This window comes from Furipterus horrens, unplaced genomic scaffold, assembly GCF_987537825.1.
Source record: "Furipterus horrens unplaced genomic scaffold, mFurHor1.1.pri manual_scaffold_3, whole genome shotgun sequence".
Lineage (NCBI taxonomy): Eukaryota > Metazoa > Chordata > Mammalia > Chiroptera > Furipteridae > Furipterus > Furipterus horrens.
Window position 1 is genome coordinate 190,701,598 of NW_028327173.1, and position 15,553 is coordinate 190,717,150.

The following is a 15,553-nucleotide window of genomic DNA, read 5'->3' on the forward strand; positions in this document are numbered from 1 at the left end:
TATTTTTCTTCTTTTTCTTACAGGTAATTTTTCTTTCTGATTAAAAATGGGACATTTTTGTTGTAGAAATTTTGGAAAACACAGAACAGTACATAAATGAAAAGAAAAATTACTGTTGTATTTGTTAGGATTGGGTGTGTCTGCAAGTGACAGAAACCCCAAGATAGCAGTGGCTGTAAACAAGACTGAAGTTTATTGCAGCTACATGAAATCCAAATGTCCATGCTGGTATGGTCGTTCTACTCCACAGAGGCCGCAGGAGGAGAAGGAGATCTACTCCTTCCAGCTCACTACTCTGCTGTTCCTGCACTGTGGCCTGCATTCTCATCATCTAAGCTGGCAGAGCAAAGAGAAAGGGATACAGAGGTCAGGGACTCATGGCAGCTATTTCCTAGGGAAGGTTTTCAGAAGCAGCAATACGACACTTTCCATTGGTAAGGACAGAGTTATGTGGCCACATCTACCTGCTGGGGAGATTGGGAAATGTCTTTATTCTGGATGGCTATGTGCCAAGTTCAAACTCTATTACTATAGAAGAATGAATTTTGAAGTAATTAAGGGTTTCTAATAAACCTGTAACACACTACCTAGAGGTAATGTGTATGTCTTGGTATATATCATTTATATACACACATATCTACCTCCTACCCATACCTAGATAGATAGACAGATAAGGAGATATATGTAGATAGAAGAGACTAAGTAGTCTGTTTTTGTTAAGAACAGAAAACCTTTCTAGGAACCCCCAAACAGACCTCATTCATATCCCACTAGCTAGAAAATGGGTTACCCTACACCAGTCTGTAAAAAACGAGAAAGAAATTACTATAATTGGCTTAGGCAAACCAGGATCTATCCATAAGCTAAAGCCACTTACTATCTTGACATAAATGAAACAAAATCAGTTATTTTAATAAGGAAGAAAGAAATGAATATTGGTTGGACAACCAGAATGTGTATCATACATCACATAAGAAAAATGGGTAAACCATATATACCAGCAATTCATAAGAGAAGAAATACAAATGATAAATAAACATTAAAAAATGTTCATTATGGTCAATGATTAATGAGAAATGCAAATTAAAACTAATTAAAAATTTTTCTCTATCAATTTGGCAATGATGAAAAGAATGATAATCACTTACAATAGCAAAAAATATATAAGGTGTGTAGAAATAAGTCTTACACAAGATGTGCAAGACCTATATAAAGAAAATTATAAATTTTTACTGAACCATATTAAAAAAGACCTAAGTAAATGGAGTTATATACCATGTTTATGGATTGGAGGTTTTGGTATCTTAAAAATGTCAATTTCTCCTCAAACTGATTTAGAGAATTAAAATTAAAAGTTCAATAGCGTTTTTTTTGAGGAATAGACAAGTTGTTTATAAAATATGTATGGAAGAGAAAAGACTCCAAAATTAGTCAAGACACTCTTTTTATTTACTTATTTTTTATCCTCACCCAAGAACATGGGGTTTTTTGTATTTGTTTTTTATTCCTTTTAGAGAGAGAGGGAGAAAGGAAGTGAGAGGAAGCAACATCAATGTTGGAGATGTTGGTTGCCTACTGTACACAGCCCAGACCAATTTCATGGGCACCTAGATTGGGGATTGAACTCACAATCTAGGAATGTTGTCTGACTGGGAATCGAACCTGCAATCCTTTGGTTACTGGACAACACTCCAACCAACTAAGCCACACCCGCCAAGGCTAGTCAAGATACACTTAAGGAAAGGAATATAGCCCTGGCGGGTGTGGCTCAGTGGGTTGAGCACCAGACCGTGCAAGGAAGGGTCACTGGTTTGATTCCCTTTCAAGGCACACGCCTGGGTTGTGGGCCAGGTATGGGGCAACCAACCAATGTTTCTCCTGCACATGGATATTCTTCTGTTTTTCTTTCTCCCTCCTATTCCCTCTCTCTAAAAAATAAGTAAAATCTTTAAACACTTATATATATACATATATATATATATATATATATATGTATATATATATGGTACTGGATTTTTTTTACCAGATAAACAAAACTTAAAAAAAAAAAAAAAGACAATAGTAATTAATGTGACATTGGTTTAGTGACAAATTGAGTAATTTTTATGGATACTTTTGTGGATTAAAATTTTTGTGGATAATTTTGTGATAATACTTAAATGATCACACCTCCTCCGCACCTCCCTCTTTTGGTCTTGTTGCCTCCATACACTCCATAAACACAATAATAAAAACTATCAGCAAGAATTCTTACTCTTGACAAAATAGAGGGCCCTAAAACAGACTCACATTATAGAAACTTGACATACTACAGTGGTAGTACTTAAAGTCACTGTAGAAAAATAAAAAATGAAAATAAAATTGGATCCTCACCTCATACTTTATATAGAAAGTAATTCCAAATAATGTGTAAAGACAAAATTTAAAAATATTTATAGGAAATAGAGATTATGTTTATGACTTTGGATTAGAAAGGAATTTTCTCAATAAAACACAAAAGGCATTAACTATAAAGGACATTAACTATGAAAGACAACATTGATACATTTGACCATATTAAAACCAAAGAAAATAAAAAAACAAGCCATAAACTGAGGGAAGATATTTATAAGACAAATAACTGGAAAAATATATGAAAAATTCTACAAATATATTAGAAAATTATATTTTTTAAAGCCAAAAGAGGGACTTCTGGTCAAGATGTAAGTGTAGGTAAACACAGCTTACCTCCTAGCACAACCACATCAAAGTTACAACTAAATTATGAAAAACTGTCACTCAGAACCATCGGAAATCAAGTTGAATGGAAGTCCAATAACTACAGAATTAAATAAATCACATCCATCCAGAATGGTAGGAAGGATGGGGATGTAGAGACACAGAACAGGCTGTTCCCACACCCGCATGTGATGGATAAAAATTTGGGAGGGATATCTCAGGACGGAGGGGTCCCAGTCCACACCAGGTCCCCCAGCCTAGGGTTCCACTCCCAGGAAGATAAGTCCCCATAACTCCTGGCTGTAAAAACCAGTGGAGATTGGGTCAGTGGAAGAAACTTCTGGATTCCCAAGCAGTTCTTCTAAAAAGACCCACACACAGACTTACTCAGACTCACTCCCTAGAGCTCCAGCACTGGCGTAGCAGCTTGAAAGTCACCAGTGGCATACAGGGAGGAACTGAAGTTTCTGGCATCAGGGTGAGAGCTGGGAAACAGCTTTCTCCCAGACAGAAAGGTGGGGAGAGACCATTGTTCCTCTTCTGAATCTTCTTCCCACAGAGCCACAAAGCCAGTAGGTGGGTGCAATAGCTGAAACTCCATCAACCTGGCTCACACTTCTTGCCCTGCCCTTGTGATTCTCTGAGGATTTGCCCCGCCCAATTTACAGGCCCACCCAAGCTGTTAACAGTGGCTTTTCCATATGAATGGCTTGTCTTGGCTCATGTTTCACATTTTCCTAAATTCTCTCAAACAAGCAACAGCCAGCCTCAGCGAGCCCCCAGCACTGGTACCTCTTTCTAAGTAGCTCCAGTCCCAGCACTAGCAACAGCCAGTAGGTTTACAGATGTAATACAAATAAATAATACAATGATTAATACCTAATAATACAAGAATAAACTCTGTTTCATGTACTCACAACTGTAAACCTACCTTTGCCTCCCCCTGTATTTATTTAAATTGTGGTAAAATATACACAACATGAAATTTACCATTTTAACTTTTATTGAAGTGTATGGGTCAGTGGCATTAAGTACATTTATGTTGTTGTGTGATGTAAATACACATCTGTCATCCACCTTCCATCTCTAGGACTCTTTTCATCTTGTAAAACCAAAACTTCATATCCATTAAACAATAATTCACCCCTTCCTCCAAACTCTGACAATCATCATTCTTCTTTCTGTGTCTATAAATTTCAGAATTTTAGTTTTTAACTTGTAAGATGGGTCACAGGTGCTCATTTTATTGTTATACTTCATAATGTATATATATATATATATATACAAATACACACACACACAAATATATATATATCTCACACATATATGTACATATTTTTATATTTATAAATAGTATGTGCCTAAAAGAATAAATGACAACAATATCCAAAATTGGCCAGGTCATGGTAAGTGCTAACAAGCATGTAAACTGATGTAATTTTAAAGACATTTAAAATTAAACATGCAGTACAATTAAAAAATATTTTATGGCTGTTGGGAGCTATTGTGTTTTCATTTTGGTTTCTGGTTATTCATTGCTAGTGTAGAGAAATATAATTGATTTTTGTCTGATGGCCTTACATCCTTGCTAAATTCACTTATTAGTCCTAGGAAATTTTTCTTGTTCTTATTGATCCTCTGGGATTTTCTGTGTAGTTGATAATGTCTTCCATGAACAGGGAGTTTTTTCTTTTTTCAATTCCCTCTGTATATTTTTAATTTTTTTCTTCCCTTGTTGCAATGGCTAGGACTTTAAGTATGATATTGAATAGGAATGATGGGAGTAAACATCCTTGCTTTGTTCCTGATCTTAGGAAGAAAGCAGTCTTTCACCATAAGTTTGATGTTAGGTGTAGGGTTTTGTAGATGCCTTTTATCAAGTTGAAGAAGTTCCCTTCTATTTCTAGTGTGTGAGTTTTTAAACATTAACTGGCTGTTCAATTTTGTCAAATTCTTCTTGCATCAATTGATATGAACATGTGGTTCTAATTTTTAGGTTGTTAATGTGGTTTATTAAATTGATTGATTTTCAAATATGAAACAGCTTTGCATTCCAGGTTTAAATTCTCCTTGGTAATTATGTATTAATATTTTTATGTATTGCTGGATTTGATTTGCAAATAATTTGTTGCAGAATTTTGCATCTGCTGTTCATGAGGGATACTTGTCTGTAGTGTTTTTTTCTTGAACTATCTTCTGATTTTGGTATTGTATATCTTTTCAGAGGGCAACCTGTCAATTGTAACAAGTCTTAAAAATGTATGTGTGCAAGGATTCCACTTCTAATAATTTACCTTAGGGAAATAATTAGAGATTCTCATTACACACAGATTTTGTGTTCAGCTAGCCCTGGATTTAAATAGAAATGCATCCCCTGCAAAGTGCTTAGATTCTGTGGCTCTGTTTTCTAATCCATAAAGTAAGGGTAAGAGGACATACCTCAGAGTTGCATTAGATGAGACAATTCACAAACTGTAAGCTTTCAATAAATGGCAGCTCTTGGTATTGTATTATACTGTACAGCCTCTGTAGTCTGTCCAAATGACAGGACATAATCTTTGCTCCCATATTAGCTCATACTTTGAATCTCCTTATTTTTGATCTTGTTCCTGATCCCTCTGTCTTATACTAGGTATGCTAGGCGCTGGGAACACAAAGGCAAAAAAGGTACAGTCCCTGACCTCAGGAAGCTGAATCTGTTAAGACAAACACAGCATTTTAAAGGGGGTGGGGAGGGTCTGCCCATGGGACAGTGGGCCCCTGACGCGCCCACCGCAGCTAGGGGACCAGGAAAGAAGGCCGCAGCTTCTCCAGCGTAGCCTCGGGTAGTATCGTCAGCTGAAAACACAGGCTGTTCCCATATCAATGAGACTAGCCACTCTCCTGAGGACTCTCGAGTCTCCTCTTCAGTGTCTGAAGAGCCAACACAGACCAGCTCCGCTTCTGTCCAGAGACAGATGCTCAGTTGTACCCAAGTGGAGCTCCACGTCTCTGATTGGCTCAGGCAGCGAGGGGCGTGGCCTTCCCGCTCCCAAACTGAAGTTTTTCCCTCGGAGCGGAAGCGACCTGATCCGCTCCGGAAGTGCAAGCCCCGTGCTCTTGCTGGAGTGGATTCTGCCGTTTTAGTAGCTTTTTTCAAGATGCCAGGAACCACAGCGAAGGTCTCGGAGTTGTCCGAGAAGATCGAGAGTTTCGTTGAGGCTCTGAAGCGGGACGGCGGGCGGCGCAGCTCCGAGGACATGGCTCGGGAGACCTTGGGGCTGCTGCGCCGGATCATCACGGACCACCGTTGGAGCAACGCAGGTAAGGCAGGCCTAGCTCCATCGTGTCCCTCGCCAGTTTCCGTTCCCTATTGCCAGGCGGAAAGGCACACAGGCCTCACTGCGTGCTTTTTCTGCTCACCCTCTGTGGCTTGGACTACAGGGGAGCTGATGGAACTGATTCGCAGAGAGGGCCGGAGGATGACGGCCGCGCAGCCCTCAGAGACCACGGTGGGCAATATGGTGCGGAGAGTGCTCAGGATCATCCGGGAGGAGTATGGCAGGTCAGGTCGACGTCCGGGGCTCCGGTTTGGATCTAGTGACGCTTTTTCGAACGATCCTCTATCTCCGCTTGGAGCCTTTATTGGAGCCGATCAGGCCTTGTTACACATCACACCGCCTTCACACCTTCTGCGTTGTGTTGCCTCCACAGACTCCACGGACGCAGCGACGAGAACGACCAGCAAGAGTCCCTGCACAAACTCTTGACATCGGGAGGCCTGAGTGAGGATTTCAGCCTCCCTTACGCCCAACTCCAACCCAACATCATTGAGGCAATTAATGAGCTGCTTGTGGAACTGGGTAAGAGTCCTGATCCCTGGCTGGACAGGACAAGTTGCAGAAAAATGAGAGAACAACTGAAGACCCTCGGAGTTGTTCATCAGCAGAGTTGGGAATAATTAACACTCTGGTTCTCAGAGGTTTCCCCTCCATCCTCGTTAGGAAAGGGTGGAACAGGTGGTAGAGCTAAGATAACCCTCTCTACATTTCCTTACAGACCAACCCGTTGTAGACTGCTAATCCACCGTGGCACAGACTCCATTAGGACAGGGATTTATTTTCATTTTAAAGAAGATGAGCCCCCCCCTAAAACCATGGCTAGTAGACCATCCCTAAACTTCCTCTTTAATTTTTGTGCCTGCTCACACCACCTCCGTTCCCCTTGTCTTTGTGATCAAGGAGATGTACTGATACTTCAGGGGAGGAAGAAGCTGGGACTGTGTGCACTGAGCTGCTGCTTCCAAATTCCTCCATTTTTCTTCTGCACTCCCTCTCAGGTGGAAGTGTTGTGGCCACCTTTTGGAGGGTTGCTTTTTTTTTTAGGGGGTAGTTCTGTTTACCCCACTGTCAGCCCTTTAGGATTTCCCAGATTGGGCCATTTCTTGCCTGAAGTCACAGTCTTTAAAATCAGTTGTAAAGGAGCGGGTGTCATGGCAGGGCAGAGGGCTAAGTTGATGCAAGGGTACTGCTGGGAAAGGGGGCAGCCTAAGAACTTGGGAGACAGAAGATCTCAGAGGAGCAGGGTGTTTACGAAGTGTGACATTTTGTATTAAGTTTGTAAACCCTGTGCTACGAGGGTCAGCTGGGTGGGCAGACTTATGGGCATACATTCCATTTTGTGCTCTGTCATGTCTATATATTTGGCATGGCAGTTTCATGTTTTCCTTGGAAAACTGACTGTTCTTGCAGAAGGGACAACGGAGAACATTGCAGCCCAAGCTCTGGAGCACATCCACTCTAATGAGGTGATCATGACCATCGGCTTCTCCCGAACAGTAGAGGCCTTCCTCAAAGAGGCTGCCCGGAGGAGGAAATTCCATGTTATTGTGGCAGAGTGTGCTCCTTTCTGCCAGGTAGGGGGATTGCGGGAGTTGCTTAGGAAAATGAAAAAATGAGGAGAGAATAAAGGAGTGATAGATGGGATCCATGTCAACTTTGAGTTGATAAGCAAGACATTAAGAAGATAAAGTAAAACAGTAAGGGAATTTTCAAGTTGTTCATCCTGTGAACATTCTTAAACATTGGTTTAAGAAAGTTAGATGAACTGCTGAGTCCATGAAAAGGTAAACATTGGTTTTTTTCAGGTACCAAAATAGGGTAAATTACCTTGGGGATGACTGAGTCTTGGTCTGACCTCAATCCCTAGGTAAATAATAGGTTTCAAAAAAGGAAGTATGTCAAGAAGTGGAATGTTGTAAATAAGGAGCCAGGACTCGCCTGACAGCGATGGCTGATTATGCAAACAAGTAGTATTTCCAGTTTTTGTGGCTGCTCCGGGGCTGCAGTGGAGCATTAAATATTTATTGGCTTCCCCTGGGCTTCCTTGCAGCTTACCAGAGAACACCCACCACAGGCAGAAAAATGAGTTATGTGTTCAGATTTGTGTGTTGCATATGCCCAGTATCACAGAATTCCCCAGATCCAGTCATGTTTGAGAGGTCTTTCCCTGTCTCACACTTTGTCCCAGCATCAGCCTTTCTCTCCTGCTGCAGGGTCATGAGATGGCAGTCAATTTGTCTAAAGCAGACATTGAGACAACTGTCATGACTGATGCTGCCATTTTTGCTGTGATGTCAAGAGTCAATAAGGTAGGTGTATTTGGAGTTACATTGAATCAATGAGGATTATATCTCTGAAATATTGATTTTTATTCTCCTTTTTGTAATATCCATCAGAAGACTCTCTAGCACCTTTAGAAAGTACATACATGGGCCTTTTTGATCTATTAACTAAATTCTTTTCCCTTTCTATCTTTGTTCTTCATTTGGAATAACCTCATTTTGGTTAAAGCATTGAAAGAATGAAGTGGGACTACTCTAAGCAGGTCAGCTACTAGGGATCCATTAAGAGGGCTCCCCCCTTATGCTCAGAAAGCTTGGTGGTGATGGGTGGAAAATGAGAACAGCTCCCTGCTTCTCAGGAGGTGTGGCATATAGATTTTTAGAAGACAAAGCTAAAAGCAGCCAAAATTGCAGTTTCCTGTCCTGTATTATGTTCACACTTTCCTTGGGAACCCACTTTTAAGCTAGTATGTGTGGTCCTGAGCCTAGAATCTCTTACTCTCTACTGCTATGGATGCCAAGACCCAGGCCTAAGCATTTAGGCTCTTGTGCCCAGTGGTCCTTTTAAGGCTTTACCCCCAGATGGCTCACATTTTTCTTCCTGTCTCAAAGGTGATCATTGGCACAAAGACCATCCTGGCCAACGGGGCCCTGAGAGCTGTGGCAGGAACTCACACTCTAGCATTGGCAGCAAAACACCATTCTACCCCGCTCATCGTCTGTGCCCCTATGTTCAAGCTTTCCCCACAGGTATGTCTGTCTGCCTTTAACCAACAGAGAAAAGAAAGCCAAAGTGTAGGCTTGCTCTCTGGGCCTTCAACCTACTCACTCTGGGGCTTCTTTTTATCTGCATTTATTCAGTGGATTAGATCCAGAAGAGGCTGGAAAAAGCCAAAGGAGTCTTGATCCAGGAAAAATAATTGATATTTATAACCTGTCAGCTTTAAGAAGTCAAAATTGTAAGGTCAGGACAATACATAGTTGGGGATGGCCCATTGTTTACATTGCCACCACTCCTCATCACCCTGACCACTTTTCAAAGTGCCAAACAGGTTACTGTTAGGAACATACAATTTGTTTTGTTTGTCTTAGTTCCAGGTTCTGTCCTCTGAAGCCTGAATACAAGCAGTTACTAAGTGAAGAGTCATTTCATTAGTGAAAAATATTATTTGCTTTGAAAATATCAGTCTATTTATAGGTCTCTTTAAAAAATGCGTATTTATTTATTTTTAGAGAGAGGGGGAAGGGAGGGATAAAGAGAGGGAGAGAAACATCAATGTGTGGTTGCCTCTTGTATGCCCCTAGCTGGGGACCTGGCCTGCAACCCAGGCATGTGCCCTAACTGGGAATTGAACAGGTAACCCTTTTGTCCACACCAGCCATGGTGGTCTCTTATTTTTTTAATTGAGGTATAATTCACATAACATACAATTAACCATTTTTAAAAGTTCAGTTCAGTGACTTTACTGCATTTACAGCATTGTGCAATGATCACTCTAGTTTTAAAACTTCTTCATCATCCCAGAAAAACACTCTGTACTCATTAAATAATTTTCTCCCTCTCATCTCCTCATAATCACTAATCTGCATTCTGTCTCTATGGGTTTGCGTATTTTGGATATTTTATATAAAAGGAGTACAATGTGTGCCCTTTTGTTTATGACTTCTTTCACTTAGCGTGATGTTTTCCCGGTTCATCTGAGTTGTAGCACAGTACTTTGTTTCTTCTTATGGCTGAATAATATTCCTATGTATGGATATACCACCGTTTGTCTATTCTTTTGTTGATGGGCATTTGGGTTATTTCTACCCTTTGACCTTTGTGTACACATGTGTACATGTTTCTATGGGGACATGTGTTTTTTATTTCTCTTGGGTCTATACCTAGAAATAGAATTGCTGGGTCTATTTTTTAAAAATATTTTCTTTTCCAGTTTCCCAATGAAGAAGATTCATTTCACAAGTTTGTGGCTCCTGAAGAAGTCCTGCCTTTCACTGAAGGTACAGAAGAGTGTGTGTGTGTGTGTGTGTGTGTGCGCGCGTACATGCACGCAAGCACATGGTGTGTGTTTTGGTCTTTTGGTTTTGGTTTAGTGGTCAGTGGGATTGTATGATGCCAGGTTGTGCTTTTTATCATACTTGTGGGGACTGTTCTCTTTAACAGCTTAGACTGCCTAGAGACCTGATCTAGTTTAGGTTCATTTTGTTCTGAAACTAATATATTTTAGCTGAGTTATGGGGGCCACGGTGGGTTGGATCACCCAGCATTGATTGGGTTCGGCTTTGCACATTGTTTGGCACAGGCAACAACCCAGTGAGAAAGGTACTTGTTTTTAGTCGCTGTCAGGAATCATTTTGGTGACGTGGCTGACAGAGGAAGCAGGCTCTGAAATGTTCCTACTTATAAAACTTGCCTAGAACTTGGATACCTTTGTGTGTTGAGGTCCTTCTATCTGACTTCTGAAGGCAGCATCTGTGTTTAGTGAGCCTCATCTACAGTTAACATTGTCATAAACACCCTCTGGGAGCAAAGCATAGTATTTGGGGTGGTAATTCTTAAGTTGAATAACTTTATCTATTTATTTAAACATTCTTGCTTTTTAGAAATATTTGTATCTGTTGAGCAGCCACTGTGTACCTGGCACTATTCTAGACACTAGGGATATAACAGTGAATACTATGGGTAGGTCCTGCTCCCATAGAGCTTACATTCTGTTGCAGCAGATGGACAAGAAAATGTCAGTTCATGGGATGTTTTAGGAAAAAAATAAGAATGATGAGGTGGAAAGTGGCTAGGAGACCACCTTAGATGGGGGGGTCTTAATGAGATGACTTTTCACCTGAGTTCTGCATGCATAGGGCCCCACATGAAGATCAAGTCTTTGGTGCCGAGGGCTTGGGTTGGGTGCCTACTTAGCCAGTTGGGAAAAGATGGCCATATGGCTAGAGAAGAATGAGCAAGAAGTAGAGTGGTACGATTTGTAATTAGTGGAGTGTGGTGGGGAGTGGCCAGATCTTGAAGGCTGAGATCCCAAGTTTGAATTCTAAGGGCTAAGAAAAGGCATTGAAGAGTTTTAATCAGGGAGGATTGTGATCTGAAGTTGTCTGTCGTTGTCTGCATTTTGCTACAGCTTCCTTTCCTTGGGATAGCAAGTATGTCTGCATTATTGCGCCTAGAATCTATATTCTGCTTCACCATTAGAGCAGGATCCTCAGTTTTATCTTTATCACATGTGATTGCCTTTCAGGGGACATTCTGGAGAAAGTCAGCGTTCATTGCCCTGTATTTGACTATGTCCCCCCAGAGCTCATTACCCTCTTTATCTCCAACATTGGTGGGAATGCACCTTCCTACATCTACCGTCTGATGAGTGAACTCTACCATCCTGATGATTATGTCCTGTGACACCACTCGTCCTAAGCAGAAGCTGCTTAGGCCAACACACAGTGGAGAGGACACTTCAGTGCCACCGCCGGAACTCATTTTCCTTGTAATGGGGGAGTGAACTGGAGTCATCCTAAAAGACTGGATACTGTTTCCTGCTGTTTTAGTCATCCCATTAACAAGGATGCCCATCCAGGACTGGTTTTTTATTTTTTCTATTTTTATTTTATTTTTCCCTTTCAGGTCTTAACAGCAGCAGGGTTTGACCTATTGATTTTGGAGTTTCTTAGTGACCTGGGGTATCTGTTTCAGGAAGTTAAACTTTCTGGTTCACTAGTGTGTTAAACATAACACTGAATAGCTTGCTGGGATACAGGTTTTTGCTCAGAAATGGCGACCACACCTTTTCGTGGACTGTGCCAATAAAAGCTGCTCGAAGGTTCCTGAGTTGGTTTATTTATTGTTCTGCTCTGAATGAACTGCCTGAAACAGCAGCAGCAGAGCCCTTTTCTTGTTTTCATAGAGGGCTGTAATTAGAAGTAACAGGCTAAAACAGAGAAATACAAATGGAAGTATTTACAGTTTCCTTTATAATTTACTGGAAATGGCCCCAAACAACTTGTTAGTAATATAAGATGGTGGTTCCAAAACCTCTCTGATCCTCAGAACCATCTGGGAGCTTAAATAAACAAACATTCTTGGGGCTCCATCCCAGACCCACTACATCTGATCTCTGGGGTGGCACCTGGGGATCTGTTTAAAGCTCCCCAGAAGAGGACCCTCTCATGTAGTGTTCACAGGACTGTAAACTGGTACAGTGTTTTCTAGGGCAGTTTTGAAACTGCACTTCTAGAATTATTTGTACAAGCACACAAGTATAGACGAGACTGTCCATTGTAGCAGCTGTAATGTCAACAGCCTAAGTGTTCAGCAATAACATTTTGTATTCTGTTTGTTAAAAGCAAGAAAGGCTTTAAAATAACTATGACATATCATGGAGCATTATGTGTAATAGAGGTTTCAAAACAGTGGCTTGAGGGCCGTTTCTGGATTGAAAACAGTTTTGGCTGCTGTTTCACCCAGTATTTAATTTGAATTAGTTATAACTATTTAAATATCTGGAGATTGCACATTACACAAATTTAGATTTCTTGATTCACTTGAGAACTGAGAAGATTTGGCAATTCTGGATCCACATTCCCAAGTGACAGCAGTTGGCTAGAGTTGGGAAGCTTCTGATTCCATTAGATGGAAACCCTCCAGTTTTCTGCAGTTCCTCCTGGGTCCATTTAACTTATTTATGTTATCTGCCTAACCCCTGTAGGCACTTGATATGTAAGCCTTGTGTTAATATGACAGATTTGTAAGGAAGTCCATTTCATATTGTTAGTTACAAACAAGCTGCAGAGCGATATGCATAATACCCTTCATTAAAATGAAACATAACATGTACTCACATAGGATAGAAGTCTGGAAGAATAACACCAAACAGTGGCAAGCAGGAAGACATCTAATTTTATTGAGTATGTTTATATATTGTTTCCATATTTTATGTGTACTCCTTGAGTAATGATATTTTTTAGAAGTCTCTGCAGGTAAACCAAGTGATCTGTGTGTTGGGCAGTACTGGTCTCAGGCAGGCGTCCAAGGCAGACTTGCGTGTGCAGGGAAACCCCCTGGAGTGCTTGTCACAAAAGCTGGCCTCCTGCCTCTTGGAGTGTGGGTGAGGTGGAGCGAGCACCCAAGGGATTTTAACAGGTGATTTGGTAACCACACTTGGGTTAACACTGGCCAGAAATACTCTATTCTTTTGATATCTACTTCAGATAGATCTTTGCCATAGGGCTTTTGTCTTTCCTGAAGGAGGAAGAAAACAAGATCTGAGTCAGTCTAAAAGACTGATCTAAAAGTCCTATGACTCAGAAAAGCCTGACTCACTTGGGTCTCAGTCTGTCAATTATTTCTCACAGCATCTAAGACCCCAGGCTTTCTCAGTGAAGTGGCTTATAGCTGCCAATTACCAGCAATTGTCTCTGAAGGCACCAATTCTGACAGCAATTCACTTGGGTATAATTGTGTGGTCTGGAGTAGGAGCAGCAGTGAGTCAAGGAACTAAAATCTGTTTCTGGCTCCAAAAATGCTTTATGATACTTGTTCTTTGTGCATCTTAGTCTCTGGGTTTAAAATTAGCACCAACATCCTTCCCAGGCATAACTGAGGTGGATGAAGGGTAGAGGCTCTCTCTCTTGGGCAGCTCCTACAGTGCCTAGAACAGAACTACATAAATGCATATTCTTTAGAATCTTTAGGACCTCAAGAAAATCCCACAAAGCTATTTATATGCCTCACTTATTTTCTATTTCCCTCTCTCCCTTTTCCTTTTTGAGGAAGCATAAATATTGGAAAGGGAGAGCCTGATCTGAACAGGGAGAAACTGGGTGTTCTGTGTTGACTTATTCCCTATCAGCCTTTGTGCCCACCTCACATCCCACCTTTGCCGGCAGTACCCAGAGACTCGTAAAACAAAACCAAACAAAAAAGCTTTTAGCTTAGAGATAATTAATAGAAAGAGGATTCCATGGATGGGAAAGGCTTCCTATGCCAAATAAGCCCAGTTAGATAACTTACTTAATACAGTTTATAAAGACACTTTTCCCACGGTTCACATCTTCCAGTTTGGGCGGAGGGCAGGAAAGGCACAATTCTTGGAACTCAAATAAGGAACAAAAATTCCTAATTTAGCCTCAGAAGAGAAGTCTCTGAAAAATACTCTACCAAGAAAAACTTAAGTGTAAAGTGATACCTCAAAAAATGCCAGTACCCACAGGATTGTGTTTCACAGATGTGCTTCAAAGCCATTTCTCAAAGCCATCTGGTGCATCAGTGCGTGGGTTAACGAAGGCTGCCAGACGTCCAGTTCCACCGTTGAGCTAGACGGCTCTCTAATACCCATATGTAGAACTTGGCACATCAGGACTGCTCTGCCATAAAGACGGTACCAGATGGTGATGTGATTACTGTGAAGGCCCCATACTATCCACCTGTCCTCGAAAAACTCCCTCTGCAGATGTGCACCTCTGACACAAAGGAGCTATTTTGAAATGTGCCTTGGAAGTGTTTTACATCTGGACCGCTTTGCTTTGAATTATTCTTTTCATTCACCAAATAGCTGTTCCAGGACACTGAGCAAGTGGCTAAGCAATTATTAATGAAAAGCTACAGTCTAAGCTTTCAGTCTTCTTCACAACACTCCCACAGTGGAGGGCAGCCTTTGAGCCCAACCACATTTGAAATGATGATTGCTTGATGCTTATATAAATACTGGGCTGAAGAGAAGGAGCCTTTCAGTAGTTTTTTTTTTTTTTTTCCCCAGGCATGTTCCATATAGAATTAAGGCCTGCCTAGAAAAAACTTGACCAAGATTCCTAAAATTCATAATTTATGTTAAATTCTGCAATTTACTACTACAAAAGAGTGGTGATGAGATACCTTGAATAATGATAAACTAGTAACGGTAGCTAACTAAACCACTTTTTTATGGGATAGTGTTGTAAGGATTGAAATAAGATATACCGTGATACCTCAGCTAACAAGTGACCTTGCTAACGAATTTTTCGGCTAACGAATGTTTTAGTGGATGCGCGCACTAACATAAAGCGGCAAACATGAACAGTCGGGCCATTCCAGGACCTTAGCTTTTCCATCTGTACGTGTGTGACAAAGAAATGAGCCGACCACATCCCACAGGGGAGACACACCGACCCGACTTGGTTGTTTATGTTCGAGGCAGTGAGCAGTGAGACGCCTGATGACATAAGCTGCTTCGGGTTTGAAGGCGATGCACTGTG

General features: G+C 41.1%; 1 protein-coding gene and 1 long non-coding RNA gene across 2 annotated transcripts; one reads left to right on the top strand and one right to left on the bottom strand.

Moving 5' to 3' along the window:
• The first annotated feature begins 5,789 nt into the window (after positions 1-5,789).
• Positions 5,790-12,147, top strand: EIF2B2 (eukaryotic translation initiation factor 2B subunit beta). The gene is made up of 8 exons (XM_090271174.1): positions 5,790-6,021; positions 6,142-6,262; positions 6,412-6,560; positions 7,449-7,612; positions 8,252-8,347; positions 8,933-9,070; positions 10,255-10,321; positions 11,569-12,147. Exons 1-8 carry the CDS (start codon positions 5,859-5,861, stop codon positions 11,724-11,726), a joined length of 1,056 nt encoding a protein of 351 aa, XP_090127300.1. The 5' UTR covers positions 5,790-5,858; the 3' UTR covers positions 11,727-12,147.
• Positions 12,148-13,204: 1,057 nt separating this feature from the next.
• Positions 13,205-15,331, bottom strand: LOC150017057 (uncharacterized). The gene is made up of 2 exons (XR_016510089.1): positions 14,509-15,331; positions 13,205-13,562 (listed from the first exon to the last, which is right to left on the bottom strand). It is a non-coding gene; the product is annotated as an uncharacterized LOC150017057 (long non-coding RNA).
• Between the last annotated feature and the right edge of the window lie 222 nt (positions 15,332-15,553).